Raw genomic sequence first — 25,330 nt, 5'->3', positions numbered from 1 at the left:
ACACACAAGCATTACTCTTAGGCCCATAACAGTTACATCACTGACTCGTGCCCCACTCTGCTTGTTTTTATCTCCAGGGCACAGCTGGACCGGACCCCACCACTGTTTATGTGGACATGAGAGCTCTGCGCCATGATAGGTAGGGGGCGCCACTGCAGCCATTCGGACGACATGAGCTGTCTGAGATATAAAAGTTGTCATGTTGATGCATTGTGATTATAATATAATGTATAGTTTGCTACCATATGATGTGATTAATTATTATTCTTGTTTGATTTTATTATCTATGGTTTTCTTTTGATTTTCTTGTAAATGTAAAGTTTTACTTAAATACATTCTTCCAAAGAAGTTTTTCCTTTTTCCAGAACTGAAACGAGAATAGAGAAACAAAATTGCTCATTTTGTGTTTTTCATTCGTGTTTCCTTCAGGGTTCGCCTGGTGGAGAGAGGGTCGCCACATAGCTTGCCACTGATGGAGTCTGGGAAGGTACGGCATCATGTAAACATGCACTACACAAGACACTACAAAACAACTATGACTTTATGCTGCCAAATAGTTGCTCTCTCCTCAAGCTGACATGGTGATTTGAGATATGGCCGTCTGCTGTTGCAGATCCTTCCAGGAGTGAAGGTGATCATCGCCAACACGGAGACTAAAGGACCTTTGGGAGACTCCCATCTAGGAGAGGTAATGTTAGCTGACCTGTTCCATCGTAACCTGTTCCACCATCAGGTTTTCTGCAGTAAACTAATTTCTTAAACATTATGTAAATGAGACACCTACAGTGGGGCAAAAAAGTATTTAGTCAGCCACCAATTGTGCAAGTTCTCCCACTTAAAAAGATGACAGAGGCCTGTAATTTTCATCATAGGTACACTTCAACTATGAGAGACAAAATGAGAAAAAAAAATCCAGAAAATCACATTGTCTGATTTTTAAAGAATTTATTTGCAAATTAACACACACACACACAATCAAACAAAAACAAAGCCATATTTTGCTTCAATGCTACAGTAATTAATGCTGTCAAATAAGTCAGCAGAGGGAGAAATCACATTACTGACCTGCTGCATGAAAATGTGGATACAAAGTAACCATGTTTAGGGTTGCTGTGGGTTCTTAAAAAAAGCTTTAGATGTCTTAAATTCACATTTACTGATAAAAGACCTTAAATATTTTTTCAAAAAACTATAAATACTTGACTGGAAACTAGACTTGAATTCTGTTTAGGAAGGTCTTAGATATTAATTCATCTTAATGCTGTAAACTTGATCAAAAATCCACTCCAAGAACAAAATAAATATTGAATGTTTGAAGAAATCAGTTCAGAGTTTACTTCAAATGTCTCTTTATTCCTGCTAATGGTGCAGCTTCATTGAACACGTAACGTATGCAATTCTGGCTGCAAGACATTTGTAGTGATTAATATCATTAAAGACAAATATGTATTTTTTTCACATTAATAAATATATTTGGACAGTTGTTCTTTAACTAAACCAGTTATTGTCAGCTTATTGTTAAAGTTTTGAACCGACATTATATGTATTTGTACGACTATATTTTAACATTTGGTGTCTTGCCCTGAAATGTAAGTAAATGGTGCCATTAAAGTCTGAAATTCAAATTGGTGATACATAAACAGTTGATACCCTGATGTTTCTTTGGTACATGTAAACATGCTGCCTAAGAAACGGAGCCATGCAGCAGCACCTACAGTACTGTGTAACACTACCTTATTTATTTGGCACAAATCCCATCCGAAATCAAAAATGTCCTCAGATTTTTGTTCTTCTCGTGTATCGTTACCAAATAATCAAACAACCACAGCTGTCCTGTCAGTATCATATGCATCTTGTGACTATGCACACAGTTATTAATATTTTATAACATTTTAATTAATATTAAAATGTTCAAAGCCCAACACAGTCAACACATTAATATTTATGATTCCAAGTTAATACCTTTTTATTATCTTTTTTATGTAAATGTGTAATGGACCCATAACTTTGGTCAAAAGAGCGACAGATGAGCATGATGATCATTCTGTGTGTGATAGATCTGGGTGAGCAGCCCTCACAATGCCACAGGCTACTACACAGTTTATGGTGAGGAGGCGCTGCACGCTGACCACTTCAACACCAAGCTGAGCTTTGGCGACACGCAGACAGTGTGGGCGCGGACGGGCTACCTGGGCTTCCTGCGGCGCACAGAGCTGACTGACGCCAGTGGAGGTGAGACTCACCAGCGCTCGCTCTAGCTTACAGTCAGCGCCTTGCTTTTGGCGTCAGCTGGGCTCACACATTTTTCAACACAGATTATTACAAACTATAGATATTTCTTACCTCCTTTTTTCTCTCACCTCAAAACTTGATCTCTGTAACCTAGCAGATATAAACTGACAAATCTGTGACTGTGTGCGTGTGTTTATGTGTCTCAGAGCGGCACGACGCCCTCTATGTGGTGGGCTCTCTTGATGAGACTCTGGAGCTGAGGGGAATGAGGTATCACCCAATTGACATCGAGACCTCTGTTATCCGTTCTCACAAGAGCATAGCTGAATGGTGAGGAATTGACACCAATTGCAAATATGATGAGATTATCACTGTTCAGTTTGAAATAGTCACCATGTAGCCAGATGTTGATTCATTTTATATTCGAACTGTAGTTGAGTAACATGAATTCTGACTACCGTCTGCCCTTTCCCACTTACCGTGTCTCTGCCTCCCTCCAGTGCGGTGTTCACTTGGACCAACCTCCTCGTGGTGGTCGTGGAGCTGGAGGGGTCAGAGCAGGAGGCCCTGGACCTGGTGGCCCTGGTCACCAACGTAGTCCTGGAGGAGCACTACCTCATCGTAGGGGTGGTGGTGGTGGTCGACCCTGGCGTCATCCCCATCAACTCCAGAGGGGAGAAGCAACGCATGCACCTCAGAGACGGATTCCTGGCTGACCAGCTGGACCCCATATACGTGGCTTACAACATGTGAGGGCCCGGCTGCAGGAGGGTTACTCTTCCACGTGGCTTATCACACAACAGGAGACAGCGGGACAGTGAATATGGGGCTGGTAACTGTCGCAGGCCCGGAGTCAGCACAGCGTCTGCTGAATGAAAGCGAGCTGCTCTCTTCTTTCAGCTCAAGAAGTGGGAATATGAAAGAAACGTGGATGCAAAACTTCACAGCAAAATGGAGATAAGTCCCAAGAGGAATAAGATTGACTCAAACTTCATGTCTATTTCTCCCTGTGATTTCTTGCCTCAACAAATAATGTTTTTATGGGCATTTTGGTTTGTTGAGGTGAGTTTTGTACGTATGCTAGAGACTCCTTAAATCCAGGACAGCCGATAGCAGTACAGCAGGTGGTTAAGTATTACTACACTGTGCCATTAGCATAATTTACTTACTGTCAGTCTCCAAAATGATGAATGTTAGCTGTGTTTGCCATACACTTGTGCCATAGAACAGGACTGATGCCAGTACCCTAACCCTGGTTCAAACAAGCTCCAACACACTTCACTTTCACAGAGGCTCCTGTGCCATTGCAGGTCGAGAAAGTCTGGGAGTGTGGGAGCAGCTCTTCAGATTACAGCTGCACCCTAAAGTGAACCCTGATTTTTGTGCCCCAGCGCAGTTCTAAGAAGCACACAGCAGTGGTGAAGGAGGACGGGGCAGTTAGTTAGTGTTATTTGTTGCTCATTTCCAGCAGTAGTGCTTTTGTTTGTCAGTAACAGAACGCTTAGAAACAATGTGGTTTGACTCAATCTCGTTCTTTTTCTAAATCTAAAATGTATAATGTAGTTATTGTTTTATCTGAACAAAATGCAATATGAGTGATGTAAAAGACGTTGCTTTGAATGACTGCAGACAGCAAGTGCCGATCATTCAAAGTCATCAGATGGCGAGGAACATAATCGTTGCTTACTATTAGCAATGTGCCAAATGATATGAATTAAGCCTTAAGTGTTTTTTCAGATGCCTGCTCCTATCCCAGCTCCTGTCTAACTTAATTTTGTGAAGTTTATCAGCTGTTGGATAGGGAGGGAATATGCAGAGGGAGGTTAGGTGTGGTAAATCCTGCTCTTATTGCACCCAAAGTCTTGATCTAAGATGAATATACTTGATCCTAACATCAGCCATTACAAACACACACTTACTCCATAAACATTTTTAACTGTGTCCGTCACTATTGTCAGTTGCGTTGAATGAGTGTTTTATAGCAAAAGACTGGAAGAAATTGTAGTCGACATTGGGTTGATGCAGAATGTCTCATTTTGAGTGACAAGGTTGAATGAGAGTCGAAACGTCGTTAGCTGCATGTACCGTATGAGGCACGCGTCTAAGTGTTCGTAACACCGTAAACTCCCACCTTGTCACATTGACTTTGTAAAGATTCGGTTCACTGTGTGTCGCTTCTTTTTTTCTATGTGCACATCCCCGCAGAAACAGGCCCCAGCCTGCTGTAAGTATGTACAGGTTTTGTGTAAATTATTAATAGACGATAGGAGGAGACGACAGGAAGCATAACGCAAAGACCGAATCTGGTATATATGTGAACAAAAAACAATATCTGAAATGTATCCTCATGTGTGGACGCTGGGAAGAGACATGAAAAGCCTTGTAAACATTTTTATAGTATGAAAGAACTGGGTGAAACGAAGCACACTCCGAGCACAAGGAGAGGACGGGTCATGCTCTGGTGACTGCTGAGACGCCTCGCGCTCCAGAGCAAACTTTTGTCGTCAACATACAGAAAGATACATTTGTCTGATATATGGTTAGTTGTCATTATTTTCATAACATGATTTCTTAATGAATAAAAAAAGTGCTTTTAACTTGAAATGTTTGTTTTCTTCGGCAACTGAACATCCAAGTGTCCTGTCCAATAAGAACATTTTAAGGTAAATACTTATTTTAAATGCTACGATCTGAGGTGCCAGTAAAAACGTCAGTTCAGCTTTTTGTAAAAACTATTTCAAGCCTGATGCCCCATATTGGGTGAACAATCTAAAAAGCATGATAACAGTCAAAGTGTAATAATTCCTGGGGATATTGTTAATGAAGCGAACCTCCCCTTTAGGTTTCAGCGGTCGCTATTAAGGACTTCTTCACCCTTCAAGAGGTGGTGCTAAAAATAGCTCTCCATCTATCAGCTGCAGCCATCAAACCACCTTAAGTCAGAAATACATGACAGCACAAATCTCCCTCAGACAACAGGTAGGTTGAAACCCATTAAAACACACACACACACACACAATTACTGGATTAAGCTGTTTTTTATTATTATTTTGAGCAAACGTACTGTGCATAATCAATAAGACAGAATCAGAAATAGAGATATATAGCTATATCACATGACACACAATCACTACCAAATGATCAAAGTATTCTTCTGGTGTCCTCATCCAGAAAAGGTTTGCTGAAGTAATAGTTACATTCCTTAATAACATTTCATTATTTTATTTGTTTAAAATTAAAAATAGGTAAAAGATAATAAAACAAAAAAGAATTATGGCAACAAAATTCCACAAAATGCTTTGATATTTGCATTTTCATAACATTGTGCAGTGATTATATTGATCCTCAGTGAGTGCTCTTACTCTACAGCGAGTACTATTAATGATAACATAACAATATCATACAGTACAGTGATCATATTGGTCCTCAAGTGAGTAGTGAGTAATCATGAAGGTTTAAAACACTGCTTAAAAATCTTTGATTCCATTTTTATGACTCATACATTGATTAAATTGTTCCTCTGTGAATAGACATAAATGTTTAATATTGCTATAAAAAAAAAATTAGGTAACAAATTTATACAGTGATTGGTCTTCAGTAATGAGTCAAAGAAAAAAAAAATCATTTCATAATATTCATAACAGTCACATCAGGCACGTTTGTCTTGTTAAAAAAAATAATTTGCTTGTTTCTAGTAATGTTTCAATATCACACTGTTGCATTGTTAACTGCATTTTAACATGTTAAAAAATCAAAAATCTTTAATTGACTCAACGCCTGTCTGTCCTGAATCCTAGTTCACATATGCCTCTATTTTACTGAGCAGCTCAGATGCCTTGTTCAGTGCCAACGTTTCATTCTCTGATTTGAACTGTCCATTGGGAATGTGGGGAAAGGGGTGGCAGTTGGGATACTGAGTCTTTTTGGCGTCCACCCCCAGCGCCTTCAGATTCACCACGATCTGAGGCAGAGCTCTCAGTTGGGGGTCATACAGTGAAACCTGTGCAGCAGTGACTGAAATGGAGCTGCTGCTTGGATGTTGACCATGTTTTTTATATTGTGCAGCTATTAGAGACTTTTCCACTGCCTGATGGACTTTGAACAGACACCACTCTGTGCTTCCCCCACCAGCATCTTTGTGAGCTGCGTTGAGATCACAGCGAGCCTGCCTACACCAGCGCTGGGCCTCCTCTTTGTTTGGCTTCGGGACATTTTCATTGTGGCTCCAGAAATCGTAGTAAAAGTCACCTGTAGAGAATCTCTCACGACTTCTCCTGTGATGTCTGGCCTCCTGGTTCCATTCCTGATAAAAGTCTCTGAAATTTGAATTTCCCTTTGGACAGGACGAACCTGCAGTTGTGCCACTGTCTTTTCCTTTGCCTTTGCCTTTGACAAGCTCATCAATTCGATTCTGCAAGTATTTGAATGCCTCAGTGGCGAGAGACTGGCAGTCAGGGTTTTTGTCAGGATGCCATCGCAGATACAGTCGCTTGATGGCTTTATGCCTCTCCTTCTCAGGAAGAGTCCAGATCTCTGTCAGACATTTGTCAATTTCACTTTTAGCTTCGTCAAGAGAGGCTGGTGAGGATCTTGTAGATGAGGAACTTGGAGTTGATGGTTGGGATGAATGTGGCACAGCTCCTGCTAGCAGCTCCAGCTCCATGCAAGTAGCTTCAGCAGATGTGCAAGTCCTCCCTCCAGGCTTTGGCTTCTTTTGTCGTTTAAACTGATACAGGTCAAGACAACTGACTTCAATTGGCTCATCTTCTCCAACTTCTATTTTGTATCGCCGTAAATATTGTCCAGAGTGCCCAGGGAGTTCTTCAACAATAACTGCATAGATATACTTGTTGTTAGTGCTGTAGCCAACATATTCTCCCTCTTCAAAGTTATTGAGGAAACTCATGTCCAAGGAATCATGCCATTCCTCTGGAATATCTGTTCCAGGGGCTGGTGGACTATGGAAGATGCTTTCAGTTTCAGCACTGTCATGGATCCCATTCTTAGCCAGAGTTCTCTGAACGTCCTCCAGAGTGTCACACATGAGTAGTTGTCCAAGGACTGAGAGGTGGGATGATGCAATTCTGTTACCTAAGAGAGCATTAATCTCCTTTGTCAGTGTCATATTGATGTCATTTATCACCTTAGGAACCATGTCATTGTTGTGTTTTAAGTAAAAGATGCAGCCTTGTTGCCCTCGTGTGACAAAAACATCGGTTTCAGTGGCAGTTTTGTGTAGTTGCTGTTTATCCAGCCAAAGCATTGTTTTCAGGCTTGTGCAACACATAATCTGAATACTGCCAAACGTCTTCTTGCACATGTCAGCTGCATCTTTTTGTGTTATTTCTCCACGAGACTGCTCTCTGATAAGACAAATTAGTCCATGTGTAAACGCTACTGAGGACAGATGCTTGTTAAACCATCCACTAAATTCACAGTCCGTCTCAAGCTCACAACGTTGCATGTCATGTTCCACTACTTTCTCCTCAGTGAATTGCGACAGCATTTTAGGCTGAAATTTCTGAGGCAGCAATTCCAGCAACCGATGATGCTCATAGATGTCCCTGCCCAAATGACATTCACTGAGTCTCTCAAGCAACAGGAACTTCTTCAGCAGTGCTTTTTCTAACCTTCTGGTCTCAAACACTGCGTCATTATAGTAGAGTGTGCATGATGGGTACAGTTTCCCGTCTACTGCAGGAAGATACAGAGTCGTTACACTGTCGACAAGGGACTGGTTTTCCTTAGCTTTGATTGACTTGAAAAGCTGCTCAACAGCACGTTTCACAGTTTTCTGTTGGTTTGGGTGTAGTTGTGGTTTGTCCCAGGAATCAGCATAAACTGCTGCCAGAACATTGCAATACTGCACTGCGGTAGGTTTGTCCTTTACACCAATTTTCTGGAAGAACTCAGCGAACATGACATCCTTTGGAGAAATTTTGTACAAATATGGTCTGAAATCAAGGTCATTGTCCAATGAAAAGCATGTATCATCAGTCCTCACAAGTTCAGTGTCTTTTTCGACCAACACAACAGGAAGACCAGCCAGTGTTTGATCATCAAACCCATTTGCTTGCAGGTAGGCATATGAACTTCGAAACACATCACCACGGGTTTCGATCAATTTGTCAGTTTTACAGGGCGACCGGCAGATGTTGCTCATGTTACTGGTTACACAGTGTGGAGGCGGCTCTTCATGAGCTCCTGCATTTTTCAGCATTTTCAGGAGGTTCTGTGACTTATAAATGGGTAAGTGTATGATGGGCATTGAGGACCAAATCAGTTTTTGATGCTTATCATCACTTTCTATCAAGGAACCTCTGATTGTAACAGCGGTTCTCTCCTCAGCATATGGCTTGTGATAGTTGCAGAGCTCTTTTTGAATTTTCCCAGGAAAAATGAACTTGATGTCAGCGATGCACTTCAGGAAATTTTCCTCTTTGTTTTTGCTGTTATTCACTATTGCCAAGGCGTCATGGAATAACAATGATGATTTCAATTTCAACTCTTCAAGTTGGCAGTTTCCTTTTGCTTCTGATTCTAACTGGTATGCAAAAGTTTTTATGTCTTCTTTTGACACAACATACTTCATTCCAAGTTCTCTGAGTAGCTGTTCTGTTTGTTTTTGTGTATGTGGGTTTCCTTTGCACAGCTCAGTCCAAAATCTCTCAGGCACAAATCGCTCTTTGGGCAACATTTTATTGTATAGCTTGACACTCTTATCAAAGTAGTATGATGCTGTCTCCATTCTGCCTTGAGAATTGCAAATCAACTTCACTGTCTCCAGTGAGGAGATGATTTTGTTCTTGCACTGAGAGTAATTCAAATGATGTTGCAGTGACAGTAACAGCTTGAGGCACTGTAGCAGCTGCTTCTCTGTGAGTCTGTGTACATCAGGCAGAATGAACTTCATGAAATACTCCAAATCAGTTAGGACTTGGATGTCCAAAATTTGTGACAGACTGCAATTCTCTGGACTGTTTTGGAGGAAAATGCAGTTGCTCTCAGCAAGGGTGAACAAATCTGGAAATGTCATTGAACATGCGCTGTTGAGGACAAATACTTCTTTAGGTGCATCAATCCTCACTCGGTTACCATGTATCGTTTCAAATAATGGTAAGGATTTGAGCTTTTGCTGGTATTCCTTATTGTTTTTGGCCTTGGATACTCCAGACTGCAGGACAGACTGAAGCTCTTTCATTTCGTCAGTGGAAAGCTGGGAAAACTCTGAGTGCTTAATGTTGTAGACCTGGTCCAACACAGAGCTCTTATCATTCACATCCATAAGTTCAGGGCATAGGACTAAATGCGCCAGTCGGTCTGCATGTATCTCAGAGAAGAACACACTGTCAAGCCTCAAAAAACCAAGTTTAAAGAGGATGTCTGATATGTCCCTGTCTGAGGCGAACTGAATCACACTTGGCATGTCTTTCATTGTTTGCAGGAAGCGCTTGTTTTTCAACCTTGGGCATACAACAGGTAAAATGCAACAGTCGTTGAAGAGCTGCCTCACATCCTTTAAAGTCAGACTTTGACCGTCCCCACAGGATCTTTCAGGTTTTATGTGACTTATGAAAAACCTCCAAAGTGATTTCAACCACTTCAACATTGACTCATTTGGGACGTGAAGACCATTGTGTGGATCAACTTCACAGTTCAGAAGGTGTTTCTGAATTAATGGCTTCAGATATTTCGTTGCATGTGGAACTGTCAAACCAACGACAAGTTTTAAAGTTTGTAGAACTTGAATGTGGTCTTTGTTGGTCTCATAATCTGCAAATTGGTCCTCGTAGTCAAAGAACAGATGGTCATATCTTGATATCAGTTTAGGGGATTCGGAGTTAAACACTCTCAAAACTTTATCTTTTGTGAGAAGAAGTGGAAGCCCGTTGAGGAGAGTGGAATCGTCCGTGGTGACATTTTTCAAGGAGAAATATTTTAAGCAGAAACTCAAGAGCTTTGAACATCTTTTTTCATCTCTGATCAGAGTGGCAGTTATGGGCAGGGGTAAATCCTTATCTGTTTGGGCTGGATCATTGAGGGGTTTTTCTCTCAGGAATGTCTGCACAGTTGAAGGATTCACATCTTTCACAGCGATACCGGCCAATTTGAAACTGTTCCAAACTTTTTGCATTTCCATGGAAACTGGAACCAATGCCATTCCAAGATCTTCCAAAATATCACTAATCTCGTCACCTATGGATGTCAGGTAAGGTGCCTTAGTTGATTCAGTTTCTTCAACGTTATGCCAGTCCAAAGAGTACACCTTAATTGTTATGCCTGCAGTTGTACGTTTTGAACTCCGCAACACAGGAATCACATTAAGGCCTCTTTCTTTGATCGATATGTATACCTTATGTATCATCTCATGCCAGTCCTGGCCAATATCTTTCGATACAGCTGGCCAAAAACACAAGTATGAGTTATTGAGGCATGACTCGACTTGTAGAAGGGAGGCTTTCTTGTCTGCAATGCTACGGCTGATGTAGTGAAGGAGATCTGCATACAGTGGAGCAATGACATCCAGTTTCAAAGATTCATTCCAGTTAGATTTTAGACTTTGCCCATCTTCTTTCCAAAGGCTTCTTCTAGCAGAATCTACCTCAAAGTTTGCATTGACATGCACTGGCAGTCCAGTTTTCCCTGGCAAAGGAAGTGAACAAAAGGCTACTCCAGTAAAATCCGTATTTGAACTCACACGTGCCGCTATTGCTGCTTGGGGAAGTTTGTATGATTGTGTTACTTCTGTTTTGCCACTGTTTTTGGATGAGCCAAACTGTTCTGCAATGATCCATTTACTTTGTCTTTTATCTGAGGTTGAAATCACAGTTCCATAAATGGCGTTTTGTGGTTTTACCGGTCTGTGAGATTGCAGTGCATTTTGTTGAAGTTTTACAAAAGCATCTTTTCCTTCTCTGCTTTTCTGTGGTAGGCTTTTTTCAACCACAAAGATGGTTTCGAGTTTGCCTGAATGTTGATTGATTTCATGGACTTGTATTTTGCAGATGTTTTTCAGAAACAGAATTAGTCCTTCAGGATCTTCAGAGAGTGCAGAGCAGAGTTCTTTCATGTCATGGTCAGTGACTCCCTGAGTTGATATTTTAGAGCCATTTGCCATGGTGCCCATCCTTAGAGGTAGTCTGAACATGGTGCCCTCTTTAAGTGGGAATTTGTCAGGGAGGAAGGATTTGTAGACATCTATGTACATGTTCTTGAAGGTGTCAGCTAGTTTATAGCCAGTGCCAGTTGGTGACTTGTGTGAATGACATTCAATGTATTTCTGATTGGGATCAGAAATGCAGAGTAATTCATCTCCAGTGAGGATTGAGGGGCAGTCAGTCAGATGGTAAACAGAGTTGAATCCAACTCCATATTTTCCTGTCTTTCCTGGAGAGTTGTGCTTTCCTCCTTCTCCCAGCTGTTGAATGCCTGTCAGGTCAGCATCAGAAAACACTTTGTTGTTGAACACACACAGTGCTGGACCCTGGAGATGGTTCCATTTCTTCCCAAATGTTTTTTCTTTGCCATGTTGTCGTTTGTCCCAAACAAAGTGAATTTCTGTTGCCTCTGCATCATCAGCATTTTGAATAAGCTCTTTGAGGATATCCTTCTTTGATGGATAGGCTGAAATTATGTTTTTAATCCGAACAGTTAGTTCTTCCTTTTGTTCAAACTCAAAAGCAAATGGTGAAATGTTCTCAACTAAGTGGTTTTGCAGAGTATGATGTCTGGTGGTTTTGATTCCAAAGTGGCGAGCCATAACCCGCGGAATATGCTCATGGCATAATGTGACACCTGGAGCAACTGGCATCCATGGGCTGTCATTGTAAAACATCTCACTTGCAGGTTGCAGAACACCATGTTCATTCGGTATCAGACAGTTACCTGTTGTTTTCTCTTTGGCCTCATATATCCCTCTGTTTAAGATTGTGAGGCAAATTGATAGGTCACTCTTTGGCAGGGGCTTGTTGCCGTGTCGAGAGTGCAGTTCCTGGAGCACAGTTAGAAACTGACTGATTGTGAAACATTTTTCAACACCTACACTTTCCCAGAGTCTCCTGAAACTAGTGAGGGCAGGTGGAAGTACATAGAGATAGGGTTTTGCTTCAAACTGCTCATTTTCTGCTACACAGTGCACATTTACAAATGTATCACCCACAAGAATGAATGGGAATGAGTTTGCCCTCTGTGAAATCAAAGCGGAATTCCCAAAATCATTGAGCCACTGATCTAGAAACTTATAGCATTCGTATGCTATTTTGTGAAGCATGGATCTGTCAGTAGATTGAGATTGTTTACAAGCTTCTTGCAGCTGCTGAAGCACTGTCTCGGGGCTTGGACTGTGACGAACTCCCAAAATTTGTAGGACTGGATCAGTGTTGTGCATTTTCAGATTGGTCTGATCCAACACGGGTTGTGTCAAGCTAACGAGTTGGGAGCATTTGTCACTAAAAATATCAGTGGGCCTTCTTAGTGTTACATTTCTTTCCATTTTTGTATCACCAGGGGAAAATGCTGGGAGAAACTCAGTCATCCTCAGTGTTTCCCAGTGGTCAGAGTCTGTGCCATGCATGTGATTCTTCATAAGTTCAAGAAGGCACTTCAGATGCCCATAGGCTTTCTTTTTGTCAGTGCTCCAGGTTTTGGTGATTGTGCCTGCTTTTTCTGTGATGTCCTCCAGTGGGAGATGGTCACTTGCCATTCCAAGTTCCACCAAGCGTTGGATCCTTTTGGGGGAGCAAAAGTCATTTTTGGTACCACCAAGCAAGCGTCCCTCTTCTGGTTCAAAAAGACAGGCCCCTTTCCCTGATGGATTCACAAGTTTCTTGATATACTGGAGTTTCCCGCCTTTTGTGGGGATGCATTGATAGCAGACCAGTAGATTGTCAATTTCTTTCATATCAAGGTCAATAGCATGCAGCACCAGAGTATCTCTACTCTTAGCGTCCAAGGCATCAAGGTTGTTAAACACTGCTTCTTGGTAAAACTTCTCCCAGTTCCATGTCCTGTCTTGTAAAACCTTTTCCAGGCCAGCCTGCTTGAAGCTATTTCTCAACCACAATGGAAGTGGAACAACATAGTTGGGTGCTTTTGCGAGTTTCTTGCACACCTGTACTGCAAGGGCACTGATGTTTTTATCCTCCTCAATGCTCTCATGAAGAAAGATGACACTGTCCATTGAGCACCAGTGTTCTCCATCGCTAAAAAGCTCTGGACCAATGGAGTGCTGCGCAATGGTGGTGTAAAACGCATCCACCAAAGGCTTGAATGTTTCACTCACTTTCTCTCTATCAGGCCAAAATGTGTGATAACAGTAAGCTTCCAGTTTCTTGTTTTCAGACATCGTCTTCAGTACCAAGAGTACAGTAACGTATGCCGTCACTGCAGGATCCTGAAGAAGGGCTCTGTTCCAGTCATGTTTCACTCCACTCTCCCACAGACCTTTTCTGTTGCTTGTCACAGCAAATGTTCCATTTACATTGACTGGAAGACCTGTGTGAATGGAAAGGGGCAGAAAGCAAAATGCCTGTCCAACAAGATCTGTTTGTGATGGGGACAGGTTCCCAGTTTCTGGATCCTTTTGCAAGGGCACAGCAATCCCTCCAATTGGCAAAGAGAACTTGACTCGCTTGTTTTCTTGAAGGGTCATTTTCAAAGACTGATGTACACCAAAGCAGTTGTACAGGAGCCAGAACTGGACTTCAGTTACACCACATTGTTGACTGGTTATTTGGACAATTCTGACTGTGCCGTAGTCAATGACCTCTTTGCATTTTCCATCAAGTTTCATTAAGGATTTCTCAGCTTGACACTGTTTTGACATGTGGGCTTCATTAGGAATCATCATTGTATTCACAGTGGTTTTGGAGACAGTGAGGACGGTTTCTATTTCATCATCTTTTGGTGGAGTTGATGCATTTTTTGAGATACTTTGTAGAGATAATGTATTGATGTTCTTCAGAAACAGCAGGTGAGTTTGTGAATTGTCAGTCAAGTGCTGCTGAAAAGTGATGACATTTTGTTTGTGATACACCTTTGTGCTTATGTCTGACTTGAGAGCCTCTTCTTCAGTTCGGAAAGGTAATTTTATCAGAGTTCCCCTATAGGGTTCAGGACGGCTTTGTTTGGTGAAATTACAATCAAAAATGCGTTCATATGGTCCAAACTGACCAGGAAACCAACGGAAAAGTCGTTGCTGAGAGAGATCCAATTTGATACCAGGATTTGTTTGATGTTTGATGTGCTTCTTAAGGTGAGTGACGTTTGGATCAAGTATGAGAAGACTGTTGCCACTAAGGATCGAAGGCACATCTGTCACATGATACACAGTATTAAATCCAAGTCCAAACTTTCCAATTTTCTCCACCTTGTTTTCCTTTGAGGCAGCGCCAACTCTGACGATGTTTGTCCAATCCTCAGCTGTAAACTGCTCATTATTAAATGCCCAAAGACAAGGTCCCTGACAAAGGGTCATGTCAGGGTCAATGAGACTTTCCGGGGCATTTTCATGCACTCTGAAATCCATCAAGAACTTGCAGGCTTCTGCGCCAGCATCCTCTGCATTTTGGATGAGCTCTTTGAAGATGTCACTTTCTTCATCATACTCTTTGAGAATGTTTTTAATCCTCGTTGTTATCGGTTCAGATTGTCCACACTGTTCTATTCCCACCAACTCTGGATCAAGGATGTAGGTACTGAGAAATCGGATGTTCAGCCATTCAGCTGTTGCTTTTGGGATTTCCTCATGTATGACGTGAATTTCCTCCTGGCTGTACTTAAGCTCCTTCAACCCATTTTTGCTTACGTCACAGAAGACTGCTGTTGACAGTGGTTTGTAGGTGTAATGTTTACCCTTTACATGGACTGGCACTGGGATGTCATCCTGAACTATCTTCTTCTCTCTCCACAGCCAGTTGAGGATTTCTATCGACACTTTGACCTCAGCGGGACTTGCAAATGGCTGTTGCCTTCCTTTGATGGTTTGCTCAATAGAAAACAGAATGCCAACAATTTCTTCATCTGACAGCAATGTTCTCAGACCAAACTCCTGGAGTAACCTCTTGTATGGCAGAAATTCCTTTGGCACCTTTGCAATGTAAGAGCTCAGATCTAGATTTCGTGGGTATTCTAGAACTAGATCCTGTGGTGATACAAACTGGTTGTGGCTCCATAGCCAGCGTGTGTCCTTGTTCATCTTTCTTGCGAATTCAGATATGTGGTCTTGCATGTGTTTGTAAATGCTAAGCAGCTTCCTTCTGAAATCCACATTTGAGTCAGGATCAGCCAATTTCTGTGCTTCTGATATAAACACTGACAAATTCTCTATAACTTTTTCCGGTGGGGGTAGGCGCTTGAGACCAAGTTGGCTGCTAACTCTGTCACTGAACACTCCCACCAGAGGCATCACATGTCCAACAATGTCCTTGTACACAGAATGTCTTATTTCATCTGGACAATAGAAATGACTTTCCTGAGATTTGTCATTGCAGTGTTTGCTGTCACATCCTGGTTTAGCACATGGGACCCATTTCAGCATTTTGAGGCGATGAAGCTGCTCATTTGAAAACTTTGACAGTAGATCGTTAGTATCCAACATTTTCAAGAGCACCTGAGCTCTTTTGAGAGCCTCTGTTTGAGAGCCAGCATATAGTTTGTCAATCAGCGTGGCGACGTACAGCACATGCTCAGGTGACACATCTGCCTCTTTTTTTAGCAATCCAAGGTCTGTTAGGCTTTCAAGCATCTGCGATGTGCGAGTGTATATAGGTGGGGGAAAGAAATTTGAGTCAAAAATGACTTTAAAAGTTTGAATTCTTGGATCAAAAAGGCTTGAGGTCTTTTTCAGCATTCCATTCACATCGATGAAGCTCAAGTCCTTAAGTCTGTGTTTCAAGGTCTGATTTTGAGAGAAAAGGATGTTACCATGCTGTAAAATCCAAGTCATGATTTTCTCTGTGTCTTCTTTTCTGCAAGCTCCCTTCCCAATACAGTCAACGAGGAGATTAGCTGCCTCAGCTGTTTCCAAGAGATGAACTTTGAGCAGCTGTAACAGTCTGCGATCAGCCTCAGTTGCGCATTGCACAACTGAATCGGGCATAGGGAAATCTGCTGGTACCCTCAGACCAGAAATTAGAAGAACAGCCTGTTTTGACTGAGATGCAACGCAGGATCCTTTCATAGTTTGAAACAGAGGCAATTTTGACAGTAAATCTCTCTCTCTGGCTGAGAGACAATCCAGACGAGAGAGGTAATCTTTCAGTTCTTCTCGTGCTTTTTGAGAGGCAGTCTTGAGTTCTCCGATGAGATGCTGAGAATCTAAATTCACCAAGACTTTCATGACACTCTGTGGAGACGGGCACAACACATAAGAGTCAAGATCTTCGTGCCTGAGCCACTCGTTTTCTCTCACTGCTGTGCCACCGATTTTGTTCACCAACTGCGCTATTTGTTCTGGCAACTTCATCTGCTTGTTTTTCTGAAAAATTAGGGTTGTGTTCTGCTGTAGCCTTGCTAATGATACAGGCTGAGTGACAGACAGAGGACTGACTGGTATTAATGGCATTCCAGTGAAACTACTTAACTCTTTGAAGTGAGTGTTGAGAAATTTCCAGAATTCTTTCAGCCAGTCTAAAGGTGGATGCTGACTGCTGCTGATGTCCCAGGTAACGAGGCCCGTCCTCGTCTGCTTCCAGTCCTGGGGCAAATACTTCTTTGTATATTCAGCCACGTGGTCTGCATCAATGTCAATGACCATGAACAAATCTGAAAAAAAGATTTTTGAAAGATATATCCATAAATATATGTAGAATGAAAACATGCAGGTAAAAAATGCAAATACATCTTAAATCCCTTTATTCTGGAAAATGCATTCCAACCTTTTCTGGCCAGTTCTCTCAGGTGGGTTCTGCAGGATGGACTAAGATCATCTGGGATGAAGAGGTGCTTGCAGCATGGTAGCAAGACTCTGCACAAAGGATACATTTATTTATTGTACATGTAACAAAAACAAGGGCCTTTGCATATAATATATTAGTGTAAATGTAGACAGACAATAGACAATATTTTACAATCTGAATCCAATCCAAAAGAGATAAAATAATAGCTATTGTCAAATAATATACTGAAGCAAGTACGCATGTGCCGGGTAGTGCTAATGATAATTAACTGCCAACATGTGAACTTAATATGAATATAATTGCTTTAAATTACACTAAATATTTCTAACTTGTGTTGATATAGAATGTTATAAATTTGAAGAACAGCATTGCTGGAGATCATGGAAAAAATGTGGTGTTTTTATGGTCTGAAACAAATTCTACGGGAACTGAATGAATAAAAGCCATGCATGTAATATCACAGCACTTGAGGATGGAGTATGGGCCCACACCTGTGACCATTTACCTTATCATAGTATCATAGTTAGTTGCACTACTCAATGTTTTTATATTACAATAGATCAGACGACTCCCTTAAGTTTCAAAGAGCACTTTGGCATCTTTCAATCCATCATTTCCTTTACTGTTTTGGTTCAATTTCAGAACCCTCATCAACCCCTTTTCCCGCTGCAGAAGGCCATTCTTTTCAACAAAAAAAACTCTGACAAGCTCATTGTACTGTACCTGCCCAAAACCTAATGGCAGACAGACAAAACTAGCGACAAGCTGGTGGAGCATTTACTGGCTAAATCATGTTTCTCTCCACCTGAGAGTGATGACCAAAACAGAGTTGGGAGTAGCGTGACTATCGAATTCAACGGTGGATGCACAGTAGACGTGGTACAAAATATTCTCCTCAAATCAAGATCTCCTGGCACAGAGATTGCAGCAAATTATTTCAGACTAGAATACCAAAACTGCCAATTTCACCCAGCGATCACTATCCATCCAATTATCCAGTTCTTGCTAACAGTCACAATATTGTTTGGTCCATATGTTGTTCCCCATTATAGTAACAGTGATGTTAATAGCGATTATTTTGCTTGTGTACGACAAATGGCTAAAACAACAGTAACCAAACAACAAATATCTTTCCTTCTATAGATGTAAGGCAAAAATGGTCATGACAAACAATATTTATAACCAGATACCCTTTATGTCCAATAACAGACACATCTTTAGCAGTAATTTATTTATTTTTTTATCTAGAGAATATATCCAAAAATGAAAACCCTACCTTGGAAATTCATTGCTGTCAATCAAAGCAGTGTCCTCCTTTCTGTTTGTGAACGATCTGAAAGAGCCATCGCTGAGTGGAAGCAGCTGAAGACCCTCGAGTTCTTTGTATTTTCCATCACTCAAAATGTACTCCAAAAGACAGAGTTTGTCATCTTTAGAGATGGTGTCCACGCCAATCCTGCGAAGAATGTCCCTTAAGAAAGCTGGAGTCACATGTTTTAGGGAGCTGAGGTGTGGATAGGCCGCGTTTATAGCTCTTGCAACACTACCTGGTAAAGTGACAAGATTTTCTCCAAAGGAAACCAAAGTCCTTTGAATGGCAGCCAGTATGTCAGGGCTTGTTGGACCATTACAGGGGAACACAGCTTCTGGTGGAGTGACGAACTTTCTTTCATCTTTGGCAAGAGAAAGGACGGCCGCATTCTGTCTGAATAAATGATCAAGAACATCCAGAGCGACAGCATGCCATTTGTTTTTGTGCTTCATCTGTGCAATATCCGGCCATAGATCGTACACTGAGGAGACAGGCAGAATATACTCTTTGGCAAGTTTGATAGCATCCTGGATGATCATGACGTACGCCAGTGGGAGCATCTCCTTCATCAGCATTTCATTCCACACAGCATGTTCGTCATGTTTCTGGTCTTCCTCTTGCCACTTGATCTGTCTTCTGTTGTCCGTGAGGCCAAAGCACGCGTTGACATAAACTGGGAGTCCTGTCTTGTTGGACTCATTGTTTGGGAGAGGTAGAAAGCAGCTCAGTCTACTCTCACCACTGTCTCTCTTCTCACCACAAGGGAATGCCAAGTCAACTCGAGGGTAAAAGCTCAACTTTTTTGCGAGTGAATCAAGACTTTCTACTTTGCCTTCTTTCATGGTACATGTTGTCACAAGCCACTTTGTTTCTTTGCAGTCTTTTGAGTTGAGGGTTATTACTTTGAATCTTGTTGAACCCTCAGTGATTGACTCATCGCCCGACTCCAGAACAACATCTGTGGAGACTGAGGATTTCACTTCAAGTTTGGTGTTAACAGTGCCATGTGCATTGATATGGATCAAGGACACAGAGGTCACGTTTTTCAGGAACAAGAGGCTTAAGTGTGCATCTGCAATGAAGCTATCGAAAAGCTCAACCACCTTATTAGAGTCATATAGATTATTTGAGATATCTGATGCTTTATTGCGCAAGGGGAATCTGAAAATTGTCCCGTCAAAGTGCTGATCCTCCATGATGACTTTTGACCATTCTTGTCCGCTGACAAGCGCAACTACATCTCGAAAGGGCTGGAATTGATCATGCAAAGTCGTCAGATCTTCTTGGTGTTCTGCATCATCCAGGGACCACAGAAAGCCTCCATTTCTTTCTCCAAACACTTTTTCTTGGGGGTCCATAAATCCAAGGTGCTCTGAGCTGAATATACTTGGCACATCTGTGAATGAAATTAAACAAATATTGTCCCATTAATCTATGACGTGTGTTCTTTGAGGCCTAAAACTTAACCTGAAACTATCAGTATATGTGTGATAAATGTACATAGTTTCACCTGTTATGTGGTAAACAGAGTTGAAGCCGATTCCAAACCTCCCAACTTTGTTTGGGTCGTTGCGCTTGACACTCCTCCCTGCCATCTGAATTCCTGCCCAGTCGTCATCAGTGAACGCTGCGTTGTTGTAGGCATAGAGAGCAGGACCTTTTGCAAAAACCAGAAAAATTAGTACCAAAGGAAAGTGCTTATAACATAAGGTTATACAGGAAGTCTAAATGTTGTTAAATATTGTTATAACTGCTGATTAAAATGGGTAGACAAGTATAACAGAGTATATGGTATATAATAGTGATCTCAGGGTCTTCTGTTCTATATGGTTTAATGTAAATGTAACCAGCGGCAGAGACTGCATTATGTCTGCTGAATATAAATGATTGGCGTATTATAAGAAAACTGTCTGTGAATGTCAAGATCAAAAAATAAGCATTTTGGGCAAATGACATCCTCTTTGGCCAACCACAGTGGACTGTGAGAGGAAACCCACATGAACACAGACAGAAGATACAAACTCCTTGAGATTAGCTGCATATATTTTTGTTGAAAAGGACATCATGGCTGATATTGGTAACCATCCTAGAACACCCAGCATACCTTGATATCCACCCAATTCATCAGTCCAAAGGCTCTCAGTCCCATAATGCCTCTCATCATGGATGAAGACCACTTCTGTGGCTTGAGCATCATCTGCATTTTGAATCAGCTCCTGGTGACAAATAAGAAAGAACAGTAACCATTAACGAATTAACCATTAATTAATGTAGCAGGCCAAAAGCAAACACTCAAGGATTCACATGTTCCTTTTGCAGCATTCTCACTGTGCTAAGCCCCAAATCTGGGCTACAGAAATCAGTATAGTTAAAGCTCCTGCACAGCCTGAGTCCACCCACACAGATGTTTTCACTTATTTTGCCTAATTAACCCTTTGCTAAGCCCCCGCTAAAAGGGACTTGGTGACGTTGTGTCATTTCCAGCACATGTCCACCCATCTTACTCTAGTCTAGGGGTCTTATCAGCCAGAGTAATATATGTGCGTATTCATTTATCTCAGTCATCCTACTGCTGTAATAAGCAAAGCACCTGGACTTTTTTGAGAACTGACACACCTAAATGAACAGCCATAGTTAATGTGATTAGTTTGATAAGCGTAGCCAAGTGTTCGATAAGTCAAACATCCACTGTGAGACTATTGTCTATTGAAAACTTAACCAAAATACATGGAGTTACAAGTTAATTCAGTACATCCACACAGGTGAAATCTAATGAAATGCAATTCAACAGCTCTGCTTTAAAACGTGTGTATATGTGGTTTAACACGTTCGATTTTATCACTGCATCAGAGAGCTTTGCTAAAAGTGATATGAATTTCTATAGTAATTTAGGAGGCTGTGGGTTATAGTGTTGTTGAATCTTATTGCATTATATTACTAATATGTTGTCTATCCACTGACACAAATAGGGGCAGCTAATAAACTGGCAACTCAGTGTAATGTAAAATGCAAATGCATTCTGCATTTGTTTACAATAAACCAGTGATATCAGATGATGTCATGCTCACCATTTAGCCTGTGTAAAGGTAAACAACAGGCGTCTCCACAGCAGAAATAAGTTGTCATAGTAGAAAAGCACAGTTGTTAGTAATAATATTAATGAAGGCTGCGTTCCATTTAGCTACTTCAGTTTCGGGGTCCTGGTATTGTTCATGCTGGCTTACTGTCACACTGTCATGTCTTACTAGGACACTTTTAGTAACAGCTGTTCTATTCCTACTATGACAAGTCAAAATGTCTGCTGTGAAAAAGGCCTATTGTGAGTGCGCTTTGCACCAAATTACGACCAGTATTTTGGGGTAGAAAAATACATTTTGTACCATTCTCTTTCAATTAGCTCCTTTAATGGAGTGCTCAATGATATATTGTTCATTCAGAAACACATAATGGATGATGGATAATGGATAAAGGAACACAAATGTAATCCAGTTCATTGTCAGAAAAAACAATGAAGACATCAGATATCTACATTTAAAATGAGAATATGTAGAGGCAAGATTATGAAAATGAATTAAAATCAGTTGCAACACAAAAGGGGCTTTTGAACAGAGGTCACAAAAGAAATACATGGCAAATAAATTACAACAAAACAAACAAATCTGACACATAGCAAAATTAAAAAAAAGCTAAACAGTCTGGGGATTGAAGGCAGGGAATGATAATGTCAAAACTGTTACAGCTTAAGTCGTGCAAATCTAAGAAAATATTAACAAACAATTGCCAAATTCCTCATTGTGACCCCGAGACCGCCACCAGTGAGTCTTAAACAGGCCCCACAGTTGATGACACTAAGGGCTATGCCGCTGGCCCGTCGACCCAAATGATATATCCATTGTGGGGAATGCGACCATTACATTGCATTTGTTCTCTACTGTTCAACAAGACAACATATTCAATACACCAAACGTTGCCGAAAGCTCATTTGCTCCTGTGTGGGTGGGAGCCCATCCAGTGTTTTTATACAATCGGAGCTAATGTGCTAAATGAGTCCACTGAATGTGACACGTCCTTTGTTGTTTCACTGGCAGGACAAAAAGAAACCATGCAATTTGAATCAAAGCAAATGTAATCATATTTAGCATTCAAACATTAAGAAAAAAAGTTAAGCTGAATCAACATGTTTAGCATCTTTAGTCATGTCTTAGATTTAAAAAATAGACTTCAAAAAAATCCAGGTGTGTATGAGCAAGGTGTGAAGAATAATGCAATTAGTGGATTATGTACCAATTAAAAAACATGAAAGTAATTATCATAACCCTTTGACAGGGCATTGTGCCAACCTTCAGAATTTGTCCACCATCTGGATAGCGCTGTAGAATATCTTTCAGGTAGTCGATGAAGGGCGGTGCTGTTGCCCCGAAGGACGTTCTAAACAAAGCCGGAGGGTGTAGATAGATAGAGAGGGGTAAAAAAAGACTGGAGTTAAAATTCAAATCAACACAGGGTGAATGAAAATGATCGCAGGCAGACGTGTGACTTTTCCCTCCTATACATAAGGAATGACACACAAACAATTACAAAAAAGGCATCAGTCTTACAGCATTAGGTTGTAACTAGTTACATATAGTATATTATCATATACAGGAGGGTGCTCCAATAAGAATTTAAAAAAATCCTTATCTGGCTTGTAAGTGGTTATGGAACTGCCATGTATTGTTACTGTGCTTAATCAGCCATGCTAAAAAGCCTGTTAAGTCAAATAATACATTAATCATGCATTAAAACCGCCAATTATTTAGATGCCAACACACAACACTTGGCCTTACTAGTACTATAAATACGAGCTTGATCTTAGTTATACTAATGGTTTAAATACTATTAATTGCTGAGCATATCTTCGCGTATACTACAAGTTCCTTTTGGCCTTAAAATGTAGTGAGCTGATTAACACTCATGGAAAATAAGTTAAAAGATCAAAATAAGTGGAACCTCAACCTATGATGATCCTGTAGCCAGGTGAGGTTTGTATGATACAAGAATCTCACCATGCCAAACTTCATTGTAAATTCTGATAATTTAGTGATGATATAATAGCATGCACATATGTGTGTGATACTATGATTCAACAGTGTTCACTCTGACAGTCTCTAGGTCCACTGGTTAATGTGACAAGCATCCATCTGTCTGACACGACAATAATGTTCTGTACAAGATGATGTATGGTGTCCAGGAGGGTCAAAAACTAAGATAGCAGTGTTGACTATTGCTACACAAAGCCACTGTGTGATTGCTAGAGTGGGTTAGAATAGATAGATAGATAGATAGATAGATAGATAGATAGATAGATAGAAATACTTTATTGATCCCCGGGGGGGAAATTCTGGTGTTACAATAGTAAAGAAGTAAAAGTGACCACCACCATGAATACAAACAAATAAATAAGAAAAATAAAAATGTACAAAATGTTGCAGGTAAAAAAAAAGAACTAGTGTGAATGTGTTTCTCTATACAGACGAACTTGCAAAACTGTTTTCTTACAGCACAACTGACAGCAGCGTGTGCATGGACACATGTACCACCCAGTGTTCAAAAACAGAATTACAAAAAAACTAAACAAATACCCCACACATACACAATGGCTGCAACAACCTGAATTTATGGGTTTAACATGATGTTATTCTCTGTATGAAGGCAAACCACTGGCATATTCGAAAAAGCTCTTACAGTCATCGGTAAAAACAAACAGAGGTGCAACTCACCGAGTTTTTTTCTTTATCTTCGAGCTCATCCTTCCTGGGTTGGATGCTGCAAGAGGGTCAGAGTATTGTGATGGAAGCATTGCAGAACAAACTCATTTTATCCACATTGTACATCAAATGAATTCAGGCAATAACAGTAAGTTAACGCAAAGGCCTGAGCACTTCACACAGGACGCTTTGCTTATATATGACACCTTAAAAATGCATCAGTATGGCTGAATATCTGTTTCAGGGCTTTACGTGTTACAAGGCTAAAAACAGAAATAACTGTTTTATTGTAATTTTAGCAGTAAAATACTTTTATCTTTCAGTTCAAAAGTTTTTCTTCAGTAAATTCATAATGTTTTCTAAACAAAAAAAAATCTGAACCAGTGATAAAAGTGATAAACTCAGACAAAACCGACGCCTGGTTCACAGAGCTTTCTGTGTCTGTCTGTCTGAGCCCAGAGATGTAAATCAGATCTTCAATACATAAACCCTGTTTTAGAGTTTTGAGGGTTTTTTGGTTTTATTCAGCTCACTACTCAGAGTCACTGCAGTGCTGTAGAGGAAACTGGCAGCCTCTGCTTGCATGTGCCTGCTGGCTCTTGTCCAGTTTTGTCACCAGGGAGCACAGATTTCCTGCACACTGCAGAAAGCCTGGCATGCAGATGGGTGAGTTCTTAGTGAGCACAATAATTCACTGCACCCTGGATTTTCACTTCTGAACGTTCAGATTTAGAGTTTGCTGCCTCACAGACTCTCTTTCTCTAAGAAACTGTAGTAGTTTAGCAGTGAAAAAAAAAAAAAAAAAAAAAAAGGCCCTGTGACACATCTGCATCTGTGGACAGGGAGATAGGGCAGTGCCCAACACTAAAGCACTAAAGGAAGTGGATGAATAAACACATGCAGAAATAGTACAAATACATAAACAGAAATATATAAGCAAATAAATAAAAGTATTAGTAATAACACAGAAAGAAAGTGTGAAATTAAATTAAGGAACCAACTTTTTTTTTTATTCCATGGTTTAATCCCCTAATCAGGCTACTCTGGCAGTCAATCTTTACTATTTCAGACTCTTATTTCAGATAAATGTGCTAAAGTCACATTACCTCAGTCATGTCTGTTGAAGGCTCCTCTCATCTTCC

General features: G+C 40.8%; 2 protein-coding genes across 5 annotated transcripts in view; one reads left to right on the top strand and one right to left on the bottom strand.

Moving 5' to 3' along the window:
• The window catches only part of dip2a (disco-interacting protein 2 homolog A), an 84,536-nt gene extending 79,700 nt beyond the window's left edge, over nucleotides 1–4,836 (top strand). For all 4 annotated transcript variants that reach the window (XM_070838472.1, XM_070838471.1, XM_070838470.1 and 1 more), the window contains 6 exons: nucleotides 78–139; nucleotides 430–487; nucleotides 614–688; nucleotides 2,058–2,232; nucleotides 2,439–2,562; nucleotides 2,733–4,836. In XM_070838472.1, the coding sequence (XP_070694573.1) occupies nucleotides 78–139; nucleotides 430–487; nucleotides 614–688; nucleotides 2,058–2,232; nucleotides 2,439–2,562; nucleotides 2,733–2,985 (747 nt within the window). In that variant the 3' untranslated portion in view covers nucleotides 2,986–4,836. The remainder of the gene's footprint in view (nucleotides 1–77; nucleotides 140–429; nucleotides 488–613; nucleotides 689–2,057; nucleotides 2,233–2,438; nucleotides 2,563–2,732) is intronic.
• Nucleotides 4,837–5,251: 415 nt separating this feature from the next.
• sacs2 (sacsin molecular chaperone 2) lies at nucleotides 5,252–25,329 on the bottom strand. Its single transcript, XM_070837791.1, has 8 exons — nucleotides 25,295–25,329; nucleotides 24,201–24,246; nucleotides 22,782–22,869; nucleotides 20,546–20,657; nucleotides 19,952–20,098; nucleotides 18,406–19,837; nucleotides 17,109–17,197; nucleotides 5,252–16,995 (listed from the first exon to the last, which is right to left on the bottom strand). The coding sequence occupies exons 2-8, from the start codon at nucleotides 24,227–24,229 to the stop codon at nucleotides 6,026–6,028; spliced, it is 12,867 nt and encodes a 4,288-aa protein (XP_070693892.1). The 5' UTR covers nucleotides 24,230–24,246; nucleotides 25,295–25,329; the 3' UTR covers nucleotides 5,252–6,025.
• Nucleotide 25,330: the final 1 nt, after the last annotated feature.

The sequence above is a fragment of the Pempheris klunzingeri genome, chromosome 10 (assembly GCF_042242105.1).
Source record: "Pempheris klunzingeri isolate RE-2024b chromosome 10, fPemKlu1.hap1, whole genome shotgun sequence".
NCBI classification, from domain to species: domain Eukaryota; kingdom Metazoa; phylum Chordata; class Actinopteri; order Acropomatiformes; family Pempheridae; genus Pempheris; species Pempheris klunzingeri.
The sequence above is the reverse complement of the archived record's forward strand: the minus strand, read 5'-3'. Positions and strand labels throughout refer to the sequence as shown.

What these genes read in the sequence shown, in the direction of transcription:
- sacs2 (XM_070837791.1), bottom strand. Translation starts at nt 24,229, where the DNA reads ATGAGCTCGAAGATAAAGAAAAAAACTCG. An exon ending in AAGATAAAGAAAAAAACTCG is followed by an intron (nt 22,870 to 24,200) that starts GTGAGTTGCACC and finishes GGCTTTGTTTAG; the next exon opens with AACGTCCTTCGGGGCAACAG. An exon ending in CTCTGTTTACCACATAACAG is followed by an intron (nt 19,838 to 19,951) that starts GTGAAACTATGT and finishes TTTCATTCACAG; the next exon opens with ATGTGCCAAGTATATTCAGC.